The sequence below is a fragment of the Phacochoerus africanus genome, chromosome 16 (genome assembly GCF_016906955.1).
Source record: "Phacochoerus africanus isolate WHEZ1 chromosome 16, ROS_Pafr_v1, whole genome shotgun sequence".
In the NCBI taxonomy this organism is placed as follows: Eukaryota; Metazoa; Chordata; class Mammalia; order Artiodactyla; family Suidae; genus Phacochoerus; species Phacochoerus africanus.
Window position 1 is genome coordinate 8,340,440 of NC_062559.1, and position 16,162 is coordinate 8,356,601.

General features: G+C 45.2%; 1 protein-coding gene across 1 annotated transcript in view; it reads right to left on the minus strand.

Moving 5' to 3' along the window:
* AGK (acylglycerol kinase) overlaps positions 1 to 16,162 on the minus strand; it is a 102,554-nt gene that overhangs the window by 65,009 nt on the left and 21,383 nt on the right. The window contains exon 3 of the mRNA XM_047763154.1: positions 300 to 339. Coding sequence (XP_047619110.1) covers positions 300 to 339 — 40 coding nt within the window. The remainder of the gene's footprint in view (positions 1 to 299; positions 340 to 16,162) is intronic.

The window sequence follows — 16,162 nt, forward strand, 5'->3', positions numbered from 1 at the left end:
TACGGCAGAGGTGAACAAATTCCCAGGGCTCAGCTGGCCCAGCTCTGTGTTCTCAGGACCAGGCCAGACGTAAACCAGTCTGAGGGGGTGGGTATTAGAACTGCTCTTCACCAGATGGTCAACTTCCTCAAGTCCTGCTCAGAGTTGGCTCGCAGCCTGACCCAGCCCATGATAATGGGGGAGCAAACAGACAAACTGCACTGATGCACGGTGCCGCATGAGCCCCCTGGAACAGGCTGAGTTTTCTGCACGGTGGAGATAAGACGGGTTTTTAATTGTTTCATGTTAAATGGCATTACCTGAGCTTCTTGACAGGCTGCTCTCCTTAGCAGGTTATCACTATCAAGGTAAACAAAAGAGAAGGAGCATTAGCTTGAATAAGCAGATTAAAATCCAAACAAATAACTGTCATTTTTAAAAATACGTATAACTTTTCCCTATAAAACACCCAAGTGAAAGTTCCTTAAAGGCCTGTAACAAATCATGGGCACAGTTGAAAGATACTTTCTCTGAATAAAATCCTGTGTTTCCACATTATGAGAGCAGAATAATACCCCCTTCCCTCTCAGATGTCAAGTGTCCGCATCCTAATCCCTAGGGCCTGAGGATGTTACCTTATATGGTGGCAAAGGGGATTTTCCAGATGTGATTAAGTTTAGGATGTAGAGATGGAGAGAGAATCCTGAATTAGGCAGGTAGGCCCAATCGAATCACAAGGGTCCTTCAAAGCAGAGAAGAGTGGTGTTCTCTGGTGGCTCAGTGGGTTAAGGATCCAGCATTGTCACTGCTATAGTGCAGGTTCCATCCCTGGCCTTGTAATTTCTGCATCCCACAAGTACAGACCAAAAAAAAAAAAAAAAAGAAAAAAAGAAAAAAAAAATTGCAGAGAGGAGTTCCTGTCAAGGCACAGTGGAAATGAGTCCAACTAGGAACCATGAGGTTGCCAGTTCAATCCCTGGCCTCGCTCAGTGGTTAAGGGTCTAGCATTGTCGGGAGCTGTGGTGTGGATCACAGACATGGCTCGGATCTGATGTTGCTGTGGCTCTTGTGTAGGGTGGCAGCTACAGCTCTGATTTGACCCCTAACCTGTGAACCTCCATATGCCGTGAGTGTGGCCCTAAAAAGACAAAAGACAAAAAAAAAATTGGAGAGAAACTCCAGCAGCAAATATGACCATGGAAGGATAGTCAGAAAGATGCAACCTTGCTGGCTTTGGAGATGGAAGGAGGCCGTAAGTCCAGGAAGGTGAGTACCCCCTAGAAACTGTTAAGCCAAGGACAGGGGTTCTCCCTAGAGCCTCTAGGAGCACTGTCCTTGCCAACACCTTGACTTTAGCCCAGTGAACCTGAGTTGGACCTCCAACCCAAAGAACTCTAGGGTAATACACTTGTGTTGTGTTAAACCATTAAGTCTGTGGCAATTTGCTAAGGCAGCAGTAGAAAACTAATGTACATAGCCTGCATTTTTCTTACCCAGTAGAAATTACTCAGGTCATTTGCCAGAAATAAATATGATGTGTAGTTGCTTCAGCTAGTGTTTTATCTAAATGTGTTATTTTTTTATATATCACAGCCAGATACTCAATTATATCATAAATGGAAAATTTTGGCATGAAGCAAAATTTTGGCTTGCAAAAATGAAAATGTTCTATCGGAATATGTTCATCTATTTAGCATAAAGCTTTCTAAAATGTGTTCGTGTCACTTATCCCTTAAGAGCAATTTAAATGGCTCACTGCCTACTGGGTTCCAAAATCTTCTCCTTGTAAAAGTCAGTTCCTTTTTTTTTTTTTTTTTGGTCTTTTTTTAGGGCTGCACCCACGGCATATGGAGGTTCCCAGGCTAGGGGTTGAATCAGAGCTGGGGCCACTAGCCTACACCACAGCCACAGCAAATGCCAGATCCAAGCCGTGTCTGCGACCTACACCACAGCTCACAGCAATGCTGGATCCTTAACCCACTGAGCAAGGCCGGGGATCGAACCTGCATCCTCATGGTTACTAGTCAGATTCGTTTCCGCTAAGCCACAATGGGAAGGCCAAAAGTCAATTCTAATGCGTGTTGCTGGCTCTGCTCACGTAGTAACTTCAACCTGGTTAACAACAGTTAAGAAAACTAATACCCAGAAAACATGACCAACAAACAATTTGCAGGAAAGAACTAAAAGAAGGAAAGGGTCATTTCACTTAAATTTTCTGTCTAGACTTTTAACATCAGTGACCTTGAAGTTCGCATTTTTACAGTAATTCAAATCTAATTTTGATATTTAAGTTTGAACTAAAAATATTAAACAATTTTTGGAGTTTCTGCTGTGGCGCAGTGGGTTAAGAATCCAACTGCAGCAGCTTGGGTCACTGTGAAGGCGAGGGTTCTATCCCTGGCCCCACTAAGTGGGTTAAAGTATCTGGCGTTGCCACAGCTATGGCGCTGATTGAAGCTGTGGCTCAGATTCGATCCCTGGCCCAGGAACTTCCCTATGTCACAGGTGTGACCATAAAATAAAAAATAAATAAATAAAATTAAACAACCTTTTGCTTTTTGCCACAGTTACAGTCAGAGACTATGGATTTCCCCTCCATCGCCAGGCTGGAGGACAACCCCCAGATTTCATGGAGCAGTCAGCTTCCATAAGAAAGTGTCATCTAAGGGTATCTGTGTCATCTAAGTGTATCTGTGTTAGTTAGGAACCTAAGAAGAGCAGCAATGTTCCATTCAAATGATAATGACACCCACTGGTGCCTCCAAAGTGCCTGCTGTTCTAGAACAAAGGTTTTAGGGGGATGATCCCACAAGGTGCCTTTACTGCCAGGCTCAGTCTCCTTGCTTAAGAGCCACTGCTAGGTACTCCCTGTGACCAAAGGGAGTCCTACCAGCTCCCCTTCCCTCCCTGACCTAAGTCACAAAGTCTCTGCTCAGGCCTCTCCAACAACTGCTCTCCGTGAATTACTCTAACAACACACACACACACACGCATGAGCACACAAGATGAAGTAAATTCAGGGTACAAACTAGGAAAAGAGGGTAAAATAATTCACATGTCCATAACCCTTTATAGTTGACTAGACCCCCCACACTCATGACCTTCTATGCAGTAACAGGTAAAATGCTGAGCCTTCATTAACCCCTGGGTCCCAAAATAAAACTAGGTTCCTGGGAGTCACCTGAGCATTGCCACCGGATTCCCAGTCTGGGCTCATCCAGTTTCTACAATGCCCAGGGGGCACCACTGTCAATTCATGGGACTGTGTTCCTCCAACCACTGGCCTCCGTGGTTTTTTTCCTAGCAGACGGCATGACCTGTACCTCTGATCTCTTATCCTATGAAGACATCTTATGGATTATCCTGTACAGACATAAGCTATAAAAGCTGAGTGCCTATCTCCACGTCCTTATCCATTTCCCCAGTCAACCCTTCTACCAGGGACAGGCCCCTCTAGCTCATTAGGGGACACCAGGTTCCTTACTGCATTTCAGCCACGCCGATGTCTGCGGACTGTGGACCTAGCTGAAAAGAGAAGACTCCAGATGTGCAAAAGACTGTGGTTGGCGCATTGGGTCTTTTTTTTTTTTTTTGCTTTTTGTATTTTTACGGCCACACCCCTAGGTTCGCAGGCTAGGGGACTAATCAGAGCTGTTGCTGCCCGCCTACGCCAGAGCCACAGCAACTCGGGATCAGAGCCACGTCTGTGACCTACTGCACAGCTCACAGCAATGCCAGATCCTTAACCCATTGAGTGAGGAGAGGGATCAAACCCACAACCTCATGGTTCCTAGCCAGATGCGTTTCCGCTGTGGCATGACAGGAACTCCCACCTTGGGTCATTTTTGCCTGGATTCTTTTTTTGCTAGAAGTAAAATTTTGATGGTTAACTTGTGATGAGGTATGTTAAAAGATCTCAGCTCTCTCAAGCTTACTAATAACACCGCTTGACTTATCAGTGTGCTATGCAAAAATCAAAAGTTTTTTGATAGTTAATTCCCCGGATTTTTAACGTGCCACATAGAATATGTGCGTTGTCAGTGTTACCTGTGAGAAAGCCAGACCGTGTACCACTTTAGAAACTACAAAAGAAATCCTCATTATAATCGCACTTAGTTTCTTCTAAATATCAAAAATGGTATTAACCACTTTGATCACGCTCTCTGAACCAAAAACCTTCTGAAAATCAAACATATCCTCACAGAAAAAAAATATTTCTCCCATTGACATATTCTAATGGGCTATAGCAAGCTCTGAAAACTATTTCAGAAAAGAAATATTCAGAAGCGTTTTCTGTAATGGCAGCATTGCTGGAATAAAAAAGAAAATAACTTAAAATTCATAGAGCAACTACCATGTGCCAGATACTACAGCAGTTGTTTTCATAAAACTTTAGTCTTCATAACAACCTTGCAAGGCAGATGTTATAGTCTCATTTTACAGATGTGGAAGTTGAGGCTCAGAAAAAGAAACTGACTTGCCCAAGAGCACAGTGTCACTGGAGCTGGGTTTCAAATCCATGCCAACCTACCCTGACAGTAAATGCTTTGATGCTTTTTCTTCTTAATTTCACACAATACTGAATAGGTAATACTCCTTCGGCTGCATAGTTTAGAGCACATTTATTCAATTTGTCATATTATTTCCTAGTCTCATCAATATAACTTTTAAAATTTACATTCATATAATGTTTTTTATAAGTTCAGGTATAATGAAGTCCACAGAAGGAAATGGTGAGACAAATTTATTTAACACAAAGTGCCTGGTACAGTACCATGAATAAGAGTTGGTCCAGACCTGAAGAAGTTTAGGATCCAAGGGCCAAGAATAGGTCTTAGTGGGGAGGGGAAGGGAGCGGGATGGACTGGGAATCTGGGGTTTACAGATGCAAACTATTGCCTTTGGAGTGGATAAGCAATGAGATGCTGCTGTATAGCACTGGGAATTATCTGTACTCACTGATGATGGAGCATGACGGAGGATAATGTGAGGAAAAGGATGTATACATGTATGTGTGACTGGGTCACCTTGCTGTACAGTAGAAAAGTGACAGAACACTGTAAGCCAGCTATAATGGAAAAAATTAAAATCATGTAAAAAAAAGAATAGGTCTTAGTAAATATCAATGACATCATAAAAGATATGTTTCTTAATAAATAAGACACCAGGCACTGTGCTGGGCGTCTGGGATATACTGATGAATAAGCCCAACACCCCCATCATTCCCCCGTCCACACGCAGCATAGAAGGGAAGAAAGCCAATCCATCATCCGGTGATTTGACTTTCAGGTACTCCCTCAAAAGGGCAGACCTAGTTTTGCCCTGCAGTCCAGGACAGCTGCAGGCAGGTGCTGGGGAGGAGCAGGGGTATCTCAGCTCATCTTGAGGGAGTTAGAGAGGACTTTTTACAGGAAGTGACTCTTAAGCTGAGATCTAGGAGAGAGAGAAAGAAAGGTAGTCAGGCAAAAAGGGGGAGGAGAACGCAGGCAAAGGAATGAGCAGGAGGAAAGCCTGCAGGTGCTAGGTTACGACCAAGGTGGGGAGCTGAAAACAGTCCAGGACAGCTGCAGGCAGGTGCCAGGGAGGAGGAGGCACAGGCCAGCCCACCAAGAGCCTTCCGACCTTTTTAAGGAATTTGGATTTTTATCCTAAGGAGTGTAAGAAGCCATTAAAGGATTTTCAGAGGAGAACGGATGTGACCAGATTTCCACTATAGAAGGACCATTCTGGCTGCAGTGTGAAGAAGGCCAGGATCCCAGGTAAGACTGAACTCAGGAACGCGGGTCAGCAATGATGAGGACCAGAACCAAGACCGAGGCGGTGGGGATGGAGGAGACAGGTCCAGGAGATATTCAGGATGTCACCTTAAGGGCTGGCTTGTGGGAATTAAAGGGAAGGGAAGTATCGGAGACGGTGCCCACATCTCTGCCCTGACCCTTCAGCAAAGGTATGACATTCACAGAGATGGAAGCAGGAGGATGGGCAGGCTGAGCAGGGAGGAAGCTGAGCTGAGTTGTCAATGGTCGATCTTGAAACAGTGGTGAGAGCCCAGGGGAAGGATCCCGGAAATAGTTGGAAATGCACAGCTGGAATGCCAGGCAGTGAGGTTTTCTTTTATCTTTTGGCCACACCAACAGCATGTGCAAGTTCCTCAGCCAAGGGTCAAACCTGCAACTCTGGAGTGACAACACGGGATCCTTAACCCACTGAGCCACCAGGGAACTTCCTCCAGGCAGAGGGAGATCGTGACTAAAGACGGACATGGTAACAGGAGGACCGAGAGGGGTACCACCATCTGTGTGACTTCTGTGAAGGCAAACGCAGCAGGAAGAGATACCCTGAGCACTCCAGACCCTCGACAGAGAGGGCCAAAGGACCGCAGGGGAAGACAGACCGCGCCTTATCTGAAAGCCACAGGAGAGACGTGGAGGAGGGAGGAGGAAGGCTGAGCGCCCTCCTCGTCTCCCATCACGCCCGCGCTGCCTCTACCCTTGACAAACGGCCATGTTCTACTGTCCCTAAAGGACACGACAAACCCCTTCTCCCTCCAAGGATGTGGTCGCTTTGTCCCATCTCCCTTTAAAAAAAGCAGAAGGCCAGACACCACCCCCCACAAAGCTGACTGTCTGATCTTTCTTCCCTGATTGTAACTGTTTGGAAGTCATGGATAATTCACCGTTTTCTCTTCCCTAACTCAGACGCTTGTGGATAAAAGATACTCAAGTAATAACTGTTGAATAAATAAGTGGCAAATGTTTGAACAGGAGAGATTGACTCACTGCGCTCAGACAGGGGGACTTTGCGTCCTGCAGGATAAACTGAAGGTCATTCTTTGTGGGAATGTCTGGTATTCATGAACCAAGACATCAGCTGGGATGGTTCTTCAGTGTCATGACCGGCAAAGGGCAAGAGGAAGACTCACGGTGTGCAGAGCAGGAGGCGGGGACAACTTCAACAGTCAGGAGCTTTACTAGAGCAAGAAGACCCTGCGAGTCCCCACTGTGGCTCAGCTGTAACAAACCCGACAAGTACCCATGAGGACGCCTGTTCGATCCCTGGCCTCTCTCAGTGGGTGGGGGATCTGATGTTACCATGAGCTGCAGTGTAGGTTGCAGATGTGGCTCGGGTCAGTGTTGCTGTGGCTGTGGCACAGGCTGGCAACGGTAGCTCTGATTCGCCCCCCGGCCTGGAAACGTCCATATGCCTTGGGTGTAGCCCTAAAAAAAAAAAAAAAAAAGACTCAAGGATGGGTGGGTGTGTGTGTGGGGGGTGGTGCTGGGGAGAAGGGAGGGGAGCTAGTACCCTTTAAAAAGGCTAAGTGAGGTACACCAAGAAGCACAACTGCTTCAGCAGCTGAGTTTAGTGTCAGAGAAATTCCAGACTGCTAATGGGTCAAGAATCTGCAAGTGTCCCAGAGAGCCTGTTATGGCAGGGGGTGGAGGGGCGTGAGGGGGGCAGTACTGTATATAAATTCCAAGCCCATGCTCTTTCCACTAGAGTGTGCTGTCTCTGGAGAGAACTGAAGTTTAACACAATTTATAAGAGGTGCTACAAAATGTAGTCATATCAAAAAGGGTCCCTGAAGATCTGCTCAGTACTAAAATGCAGGCTCTTTGACAGAAAGAAATTAGAAGCTTCTGGATTAGAAAATGGAAAAAAAAAAAAAACCTGCTGATGTCACTCTGCCTGAGGCTTTAAAAGAATATGAACACGCCTGCTACCACAGGAAATGGGGTGCTCTCAATTTACTCTGAGCCATAAATGTTTTATTTATTACTTTGGGACTGCAAAATAAGATAAGTTGTTATTTCAATCACAACTCTACACGGAGAGAAAAATCACATTGATCCATCCTGTTTCCCAAAAAAGACCTTTCCCACTATAGTCTAGAGGCAAATTGTACAGCAATTTTTACGACTAGCTTTTCCCTCCGTGCATGCAAACAGTTTTTGCTTTATACAGTGCTGATTTCAAGTTTAGATATTTATAAAAACCGCCCCAACTTATCGAAGCTTCCTAGAGTAATTAATCATCACATTGCTATGGTGGCACCCACTGGTTGTCAGCAGGGATGGACTGGAGATGAAAACGAACCTTACAGACGAAATTGTCTTGCATGCACAAGGGGAGGGCTTTCTCAAGCTACAGATCCCTTTCCACCCCCCCCAGCCCACCCCCAATTCCCCACCCAAGCTGGAGACGACTTCAGTGAGCCTCTCTCATACATGGGAAAAGGCTGACTGTCTCTGACCAAGAGAAAGGCACATGGCCAAGCAGGAAGCACAACAGTCCTTTAAACAAGAATGTTTGTTCCTTGGGGCCTGAAAGAAGGTTCATTTCAGTAGAAGAAAGCAGGTGGCATGTTGGTTAGAAACACCCAGAGAACAGTGAAACCAGTAGTGATTTTTTTTTGAAGGTTTTTTTTTTCAATTGATTGAAAGATTCTTTAAATCCTACAGTGCTTTTCATTTTCAAAAGCTTCACACACATGATTTCCTATAATCCCATAATAACCCTTTTTTCCCCTACTCCTAAATTGCCCCTCCTCCCTTGCCTCCCTCCACTGGTTTGCTCTCTGTACTGGTGAGTCTGCTTTTTTTTTGTTGTTTTATTCATTGCTTTGTTATATGTTTTAGATTCCACATATGAGCGACAGCATACATTATTTGTCCTCCTCTGACTTTCACTTAGCATAACGCCCTCCAAGTCCATGCATGTTGCTACAAATGGCAAAATTTCCTTCTTTGTTGTGGCTGAGCAGTATTCCACTGTGCGTGCGTGCGTGTGTGTGTGTGTGTGTGTGTGTGTGTGTGTGTGTGTGATGTACATAAGCAACCATCTTCTTTATCCAGTCATCTGGTGACTGACACTTAGGTTACTTCCGTACCTTGGCAGTTGTAAAAAATGCTGCTATGAACACTGGGGCACATGTTTATTTTCAAATGAGTGTTTTGGGGTTTTTTTTAGATATATACCCAGGAGTGGAATATCCTTCTGGATAGATTTCTTTACTTGGTAGTATATTTAACAACGCAAAGATTAACTTTTTTTTTTTTTTTTTTGCTTTTTAGGGCCCCACCCACAGCATATGGAGGTTCCCAGGCTAGGGATCAAATTGGAACTACAGCTGCTGGCCTACACCACAGCCACAGCAACGCCAGATCCAAGCCACGTCTGCAACCTATACCACAGCTCATGCCAATGCCAAAGTCCTGACCCACTGAGGAAGGCCAGGGATCAAACTTGCAACCTCATGGATACTAGTCAGATTTGTTTTTGCTGCATCACAATGGGAACTCCCAACATTTTTTTTTAACACATTTTTATTTATTTATTTATTTTGTCTTTTTTTGTCTTTTGAGGGCCACACCCATGGCATATGGAGGTTCCCAAGCTAGGGGTCTAATCGGAGCTGTTGCCGCTGGCCTACACCAGAGCCACAGCAATGTGGGATCGAGCCACGTCTGTGACCTACACCACAGCTCACGGCAACGCCAGATCCTTAACCCACTGAGCGAGGCCAGGGATCAAACCCACAACCTCATGGTTCCTAGTCAGATTCGTTTCCACTGCACCACAATGGGAACTCCCAGTGCTTCAACATTTTTTTTAATTATTACTTTTTTAAGTTATTTCCCCAATACAATTTTTTCTACTGTACAGCATGGTGACCCAGTTACACATACATCTACACATTCTATTTTCACACATTATCATGCTCCATCATAAGTGACTAGACATAGTTCCCAGTGCTACACAGCAGGATCTCATGGTTAATCCATTCCAAAGGCAACAGTTTGTATCTATTAATCCCAAGCTCCCCAACCACCCCACTCCCTCCCCCTTGGCAACCACAAGTCTATTCTCCAAGTCCATGATTTTCTTTTCCCAGAAATGCCAAAGCAATGCTGAAGAACAAAAACCAAGCATGAGTCATAACTCTCCCAGACTTCAGGCAATATTACAAAGTCACAGTCATCAAGACAGCGTAGTACTGATACCAAAACAGACAGACCAATGGAACAGAATAGAGAACCCAGAAATAAGCCCAGACACCTATGGTCAATTAATCTTTGACAAAGGAGGCAAGAACATAAAATGGGAAAAAGACAGTCTTTTCAGCAAGCATTGCTGGAAAACCTGGACAGCTGCATGTAAATCAATGAAACTAGAACACACCCTCACACCATGCACGAAAATAAACTCAAAAGGGCTTAAAGACTTAAATATAAGACACCAGGGAGTTCCCGTCGTGGCGCAGTGGTTAACGAATCTGACTAGGAACCATGAGGTTGCGGGTTCGGTCCCTGCCCTTGCTCAGTGGGTTAACGATCCGGCGTTGCCGTGAGCTGTGGTGTAGGTTGCAGACGCGGCTCGGATCCCGCGTTGCTGTGGCTCTGGCGTAGGCCGGTGGCTACAGCTCCGATTCAACCCCTAGCCTGGGAACCTCCATATGCCGCGGGAGCGGCCCAAAGAAATAGCAAAAAGACAAAAAAAAAAAGACACCATCAACATTTTTAATAATAATATAAAGCAAGCCCAAAGCATTTTCCCAAGACTCTATTTGCCAAAACAGAAAAGAAGGGGTTGGGGGTGGGGGGAGTCAGTCAAGTCTGTAGTTAGCAAGCATGAGTAAGCTAGCACTGAAATTAAAAATCTAGAGAAAGCAGCTTCTCTGAGGAATGAGCCACCGCAAAAGGGGGTGCAGTATCTTGTCTCAATCAAATCAGTCCTCCCAGGGGGCTTTTGCCAAAATATGTTTCACCTCATTTAAAACATGACATGTGATTTATCCCAGAGATAGTAATTTACCCACTATTTAACCCTGGCTTCCTGAACATGTACACCGATTTTTCAGGTCTATGACTCCCGTTTTTACTATACTTATTTCTTTGTCAAAATGTTAATGCCCTATAGCTTTAAAGGTATTTTAATAAATAAATAAAATGCCTTTATTAAAGGCATTCAACCCCAAGTTCCATTTCTTGACAATTTACATTTTTCATGTTGATCTAGTCCAGTGTTTTTCAACCTCCCTCAACATAGCCTGATCCCCATCAATCAAATGACATGACATCCCACTAATAACAAAGGTCACTACAGCCGTGATTCTCACTGGGCCAGAGTCTGTCTCTGTCTCTGTCTCTCTCTTTCTCACACACACACACACACACACACAGCATACATAGTTCTAAAGCCCAGATGATTCTGGTACATTCACTTAAGCAGGGACTCCTAATAGGGCCATCCCCTTGGAGCTCCTAGAAAATAACCGTTTGGTCTAGTCTGAGAAATGTCCAGCCTGGGGACTTGTCCACTCTTAGACAGAAGTCACCTAAAGACTTAGCACTAGAACTTTAAGCCTTCTCATTCTCCACATGGCCTTGTTTCTCTCGAGACTCTGCTTCTACTCTGTTCTCTACAGGCATCCCCACAAGACACAGAAGGGGTCAGCAATGCTCTGCCCCCTGTTTAATCAAACACAGGGACATACTCCTCCACTGTGCCACCTCAAGATTTATCACTACATTCATTACTTTATCTCCTGCGAGTAGGTTCCAGCAAAAGCGCAACGAAATCTAACCCTACTCTTTACTCATTCATTCAAGAGCACTTATTAGCCAAAGACCCCATCTCTGCCCTCAATGGGAAAGGCCCACTATATAATGTCTAACTGTAACGCCAGCTACTATAATGCCTGATGGCTGCACGAAGCCCTAGTTGAATGCTTATTCTTTCTCTGAAATACAGAAATCCCAAAACCCCCTTCCTCCAAACTGATCCATTCCCAGCTATTTTAGTCTATACTTAGGTGACCTTAAGTGGAACAAGCCACCACTTAAAATTCTTCAAGTACCGTCTAATTCTTCGGGGCTTTCTCCATAAAACTTTTCCCTCTCCAATTCAGGATAAGAAAGGACTTACTGAAAAACAGCATTCCCGGCTCCTCTCATCATCAACAAATCATGAGGGTGGGTATCTGTTCTGGAAAACTTTTCATCGACCAGAGGGATGGAAACGGGTTCTGCAGATTATTCTCTCGTTCTATCGACCAAGAAAAATGCAAGTGGAAGAAGACTACAGCCTTTTCCTTTCCTCCTCTTAGAACATGAAATCATTCCCTTTTCACCCTCTCCTTCGAGCCTTGGCTGTCCGTAAAATACCAATTTCGGTTCCTACTCCACCATCCGAACATGCCCAGGAGCTGAGGGCCGCGGACCCACTCCGGCTGGCTGTGAAGTTCAAGTGCTGGCTGTGAGGTTATGTTCAAGGGCAGACCTTGGCTGCCACTAAAGGGCATTGCTTTTGCATGGCTACCACTAGCCACTTTTTCAGTGGTTTCTATACCCCTGCCGAATTCTCCCAAGTATTCCGACATTCTCTTATGGTTCATTTACTTCTCTGACGTTCTGCTCCTTTTTCCAGCCACTCATCTTTACCCAGCATTACCATTTAACCATTCTATGTCACATACTTTTCTTCACACGCTGTGTAACATCAGTGTTACTAGGCAACCAAAATACTAGTTCTTTGTGTTCTATCAACCACTATACATGTATACATACAATTACAAACAAGTATATTTGAGCGTTAATTATATACAAGGTGCTTGCACCTACTCATGCAGAAAAAGAAAAGGCAGAAAACAGATCACATAGAGATGATGACAGGTATTCAAGAAGAAAGCAAGCAAAGGAAAGAGAGAGTCCTTTTCTTTCTTCCTCCGGCCCAGTGTGTTCTGTGTGAATCACATGCAGAAAGCGGTGATTTATTTTGGGCTCCAGGATTCAGGGCAGAGTGGAGTAAATATTTTTTTTTTGGGGGGGGGGGCCCACACCCACGGCAAATGGAAGTTCCAGGCTAGGAGTCTAATCGGAGCTGTAGCCGCCAGCCTGTGCTACGGCCACAGCAACCCAAGCTCTGAGAACGTCTGCGACCTACCCATAGCTCACAGCAATGCCAGATTCTGAACCCAGCGAGCAAGGCCAGGGATGGAACCCATGTCCTCATGGATACTAGCAGGGTTCCTAGGGTTCCTAGCCACAATGGGAGCTCCTCTTATTTATTTATTTTTTTCCTAAAAGGGCCACACCTGTGGCATATGGAATTTTCCAGGCTAGGGATCGAATCAGAGCTGTTGGCCTACGCCACAGCACCACCGGAGCTGAGCCACATCCACAGCCTATGCCGCAGCTTGCAGCAACATCGGATCCTTAACCCACTGAGTGAACCCACATCTTCACGGATACTATGTCGAGTTCTTAACCTGCTGAGCTTAACACAAACTCTCCAACGTCTGACCTATAAACACATAAATTAGTGCTACTACTGTCAGCATTTGCGCCGTTTCAAGATATGCAATATTTGAGATGTCAGGGACTACCTAGCGAGGGGTTAACTTTAGCATCAGCGAGGATTATTCTCACTGGAGTGCCTCGAGCAGCTAAAACCCTACATATCCTTAAAAGTTTTGTACAATCAACAGAACAAAATATAACTTAAATATACCTTTGCCCTTCCATCTCAGATCCCCTGATCGCACTCCACCTCCCACCAGCACACAGAAAAGAAGCAAAATAAACAATACAGTTTGTTTTTTTTTTAAGAAGAAATCTGTTTTCTAAAGAATACGACAAGGAGTTAAAAGTAAAGGGAAAATAAATTTCACTGCACTTAAAAAATAAATGGTTCCGCTATTCCCCATTAAGTTGGGGCGGACAGGCATGTTATTTAATTGCCCAAAAATGAACTTCTTTAAATAGCACTATTAATACCCCAAATTTCAGCATCAGCTTGTGCTCAAAGGAAGAAACAGGAAGGGAGAGAGAGGAGCCTTGAAATGGCTAAATAGCCAAACTGCTTTCCTCAAATTACAGCAAAATCTGGAACGAGGAAAAGCCATGAGGGGAAGAGCCTTGCTACCTTCCACTGCTGCTGAACCAGACAGGCTCTGGGCCACAGGCTGCAAAATCAGAGGCTAATGTGAACAGATATCCAAGCAAGCAGCTGCTTTGTCAGAAACCCCAGAAACACTGAGAAATAAAGCACAAAGCATGACTGGAACCATAATATGTCTCCAGAGAAACAGCGAGGTCTCGTCAAATGTGGCTGCTGCATAACATCCCCCAAGAATCAAATGCATTTCCCCTTGGACCTTCCCGCCAGCGTCTCACACTCAACACCTCTAAAAGGGAACACGATACTTCCTCCTTAGGCCAGTTCTCCCGGGCCACTTGCCTCTTTCAGTTTCACCAAGTGTCCTAGACTTGACTTCTCCCACCTTCCTCTCCTTCAACCACCCATCTGATCACCTAGGAATAACTACAACTAGCATTTATGGAAAGGTAACTCTAAGCCAGGCGCAGCACCAGACACTTGCCATGCACCATCTCACTGAATCCCTACAACTAACCTGCCAAACAGACTTCACTGTCACCATTACACCAATAAGGAAACGGAGGCTCAGAAGATAAGGTAGTCAGGTAACTCGACACAGCCAGGTAATAGCAAAACCCAAACCAGGCAGAAGCCTCTCTGCCCAGAGCGCCCAGGCTCAGGCACTGCGCCACGTTATCACAGCTTCACATCGAATCTTTTATTTCCCCCTCCTAAAGCCGCCACTCTGGCTCTGGCCTTTCCTACCTTCTACATAAATGACTGAAACACCCTCCCAGCCTTCACGCCTTCCTCTCTCCATCATCTCTTGCACAGGGAGCCAGATTGAACTTCCTAAACGCCACTGTGTTCACAAAACCCACCTCTCCTCCGGTATCTTCAGAGTCTTCACTGCTCGCCAAATATGACACCCATGGAGAGTCAAAGCCTCCCCAACCCCCATCCCGCCTTGACTTTTCAAAAAAAGGCTTCGACTCCACAGTGAAGTCAAATTCTTGGCCAGTCTCCAAAAACACACCGCGCACCGCCACCTGCTGCCTGTGTTCACGTCATGAATGTCACCAGGGCACGGTCCCATCTGCTCTTCAAGGCCCACCTCAGAGGACATCTTTGTTATGACGAGGAAGCAAAAGAGGAATTGCGCACTGTCTCTGATGCAGAACTTTCTTCCTGCCAGGCCCGATTCTGAGAAAATCCAGGTGACAGCCCAATGAGACACACTGACCCACCTTAATATCCCCCAAAGCAGGACAACGGGACATCACGTATTTCCTGACGTGATGCAGTGAGAAATCCAACATGCCTATGGAGTATTCTTGTCCCCAGCACAAAACCGATCGGAATTATACCTCCAGAGCAGGGCCCCTCAAACTTTCACGTATACACAAATCCCCCAAGGAGCTGGTTCAAACGCAGATTCTGGCTCAGCTGGTCTGGGTTGGGGCCTGGGATCCAGCATTTGCAGTAAGCTCACGCTTTGAATAGCAAAGCTCTAGAAGCCAAATCGAATCGCCAGTTTACAAGACACAGAGGAGACAGAGAAACAAGCTCAAGGATTCAGGGCTCAGGGACCAGGAAGAAGGGAATGAGGAACCACTTGCCTCAGGTGCAAAGCTTAAGGGAGCACCACAAAACACAAGGAAAGACCTGAAATAGACATTCTAATACTGTATTTTAAAAAATCAAAATGAAAGCAAAAGACCCACGGTGAACACAAGATCAGAGTTTTAAATAAAAACAGATGCAGTATTACTGATTTTTCTTTTGGCCCTAGGCTCTGACACAGCTCTGCACAGCAATGAACCATACAAGTTAACCGCCAAATCTGGAGTAATGAAAAATTCTACAGGGCAAATGCAGACATGCCGAGTTTCTAAAATAAATAACTATAAAAGGAGGATGGGGTTAGAGTTTACTGAGCTTAAGAGACAGACATCACATGCAATGTGATACTGATTTGAACAAAACTATAAAACAGAATTTGGGGGTGTTCCCGTCATGATGTAGCGGAAACAAATCCGACTAGAAACCCTGAGGTTGTGGGTTCAATCCCTGGCCTTGCTCAGTGGGTTAAGGATCCGGCATTGCCATGAGTTGTGGTGTAGATTATAGATGTGGCTCGGATCCCAAGTTGCTGCAGCTGTGGTGTAGGCCAGTAGCTGTAGCTAGGATTAGACCCCTAGCTTGGGAACTTCCAGATGCCACGGGTGCAGCCCTAAAAAAGACAAACAAAAAAACCCAAAAAACAAAACAGAATTTGGGGTCAGTAAGCAAAATGTAAACACAG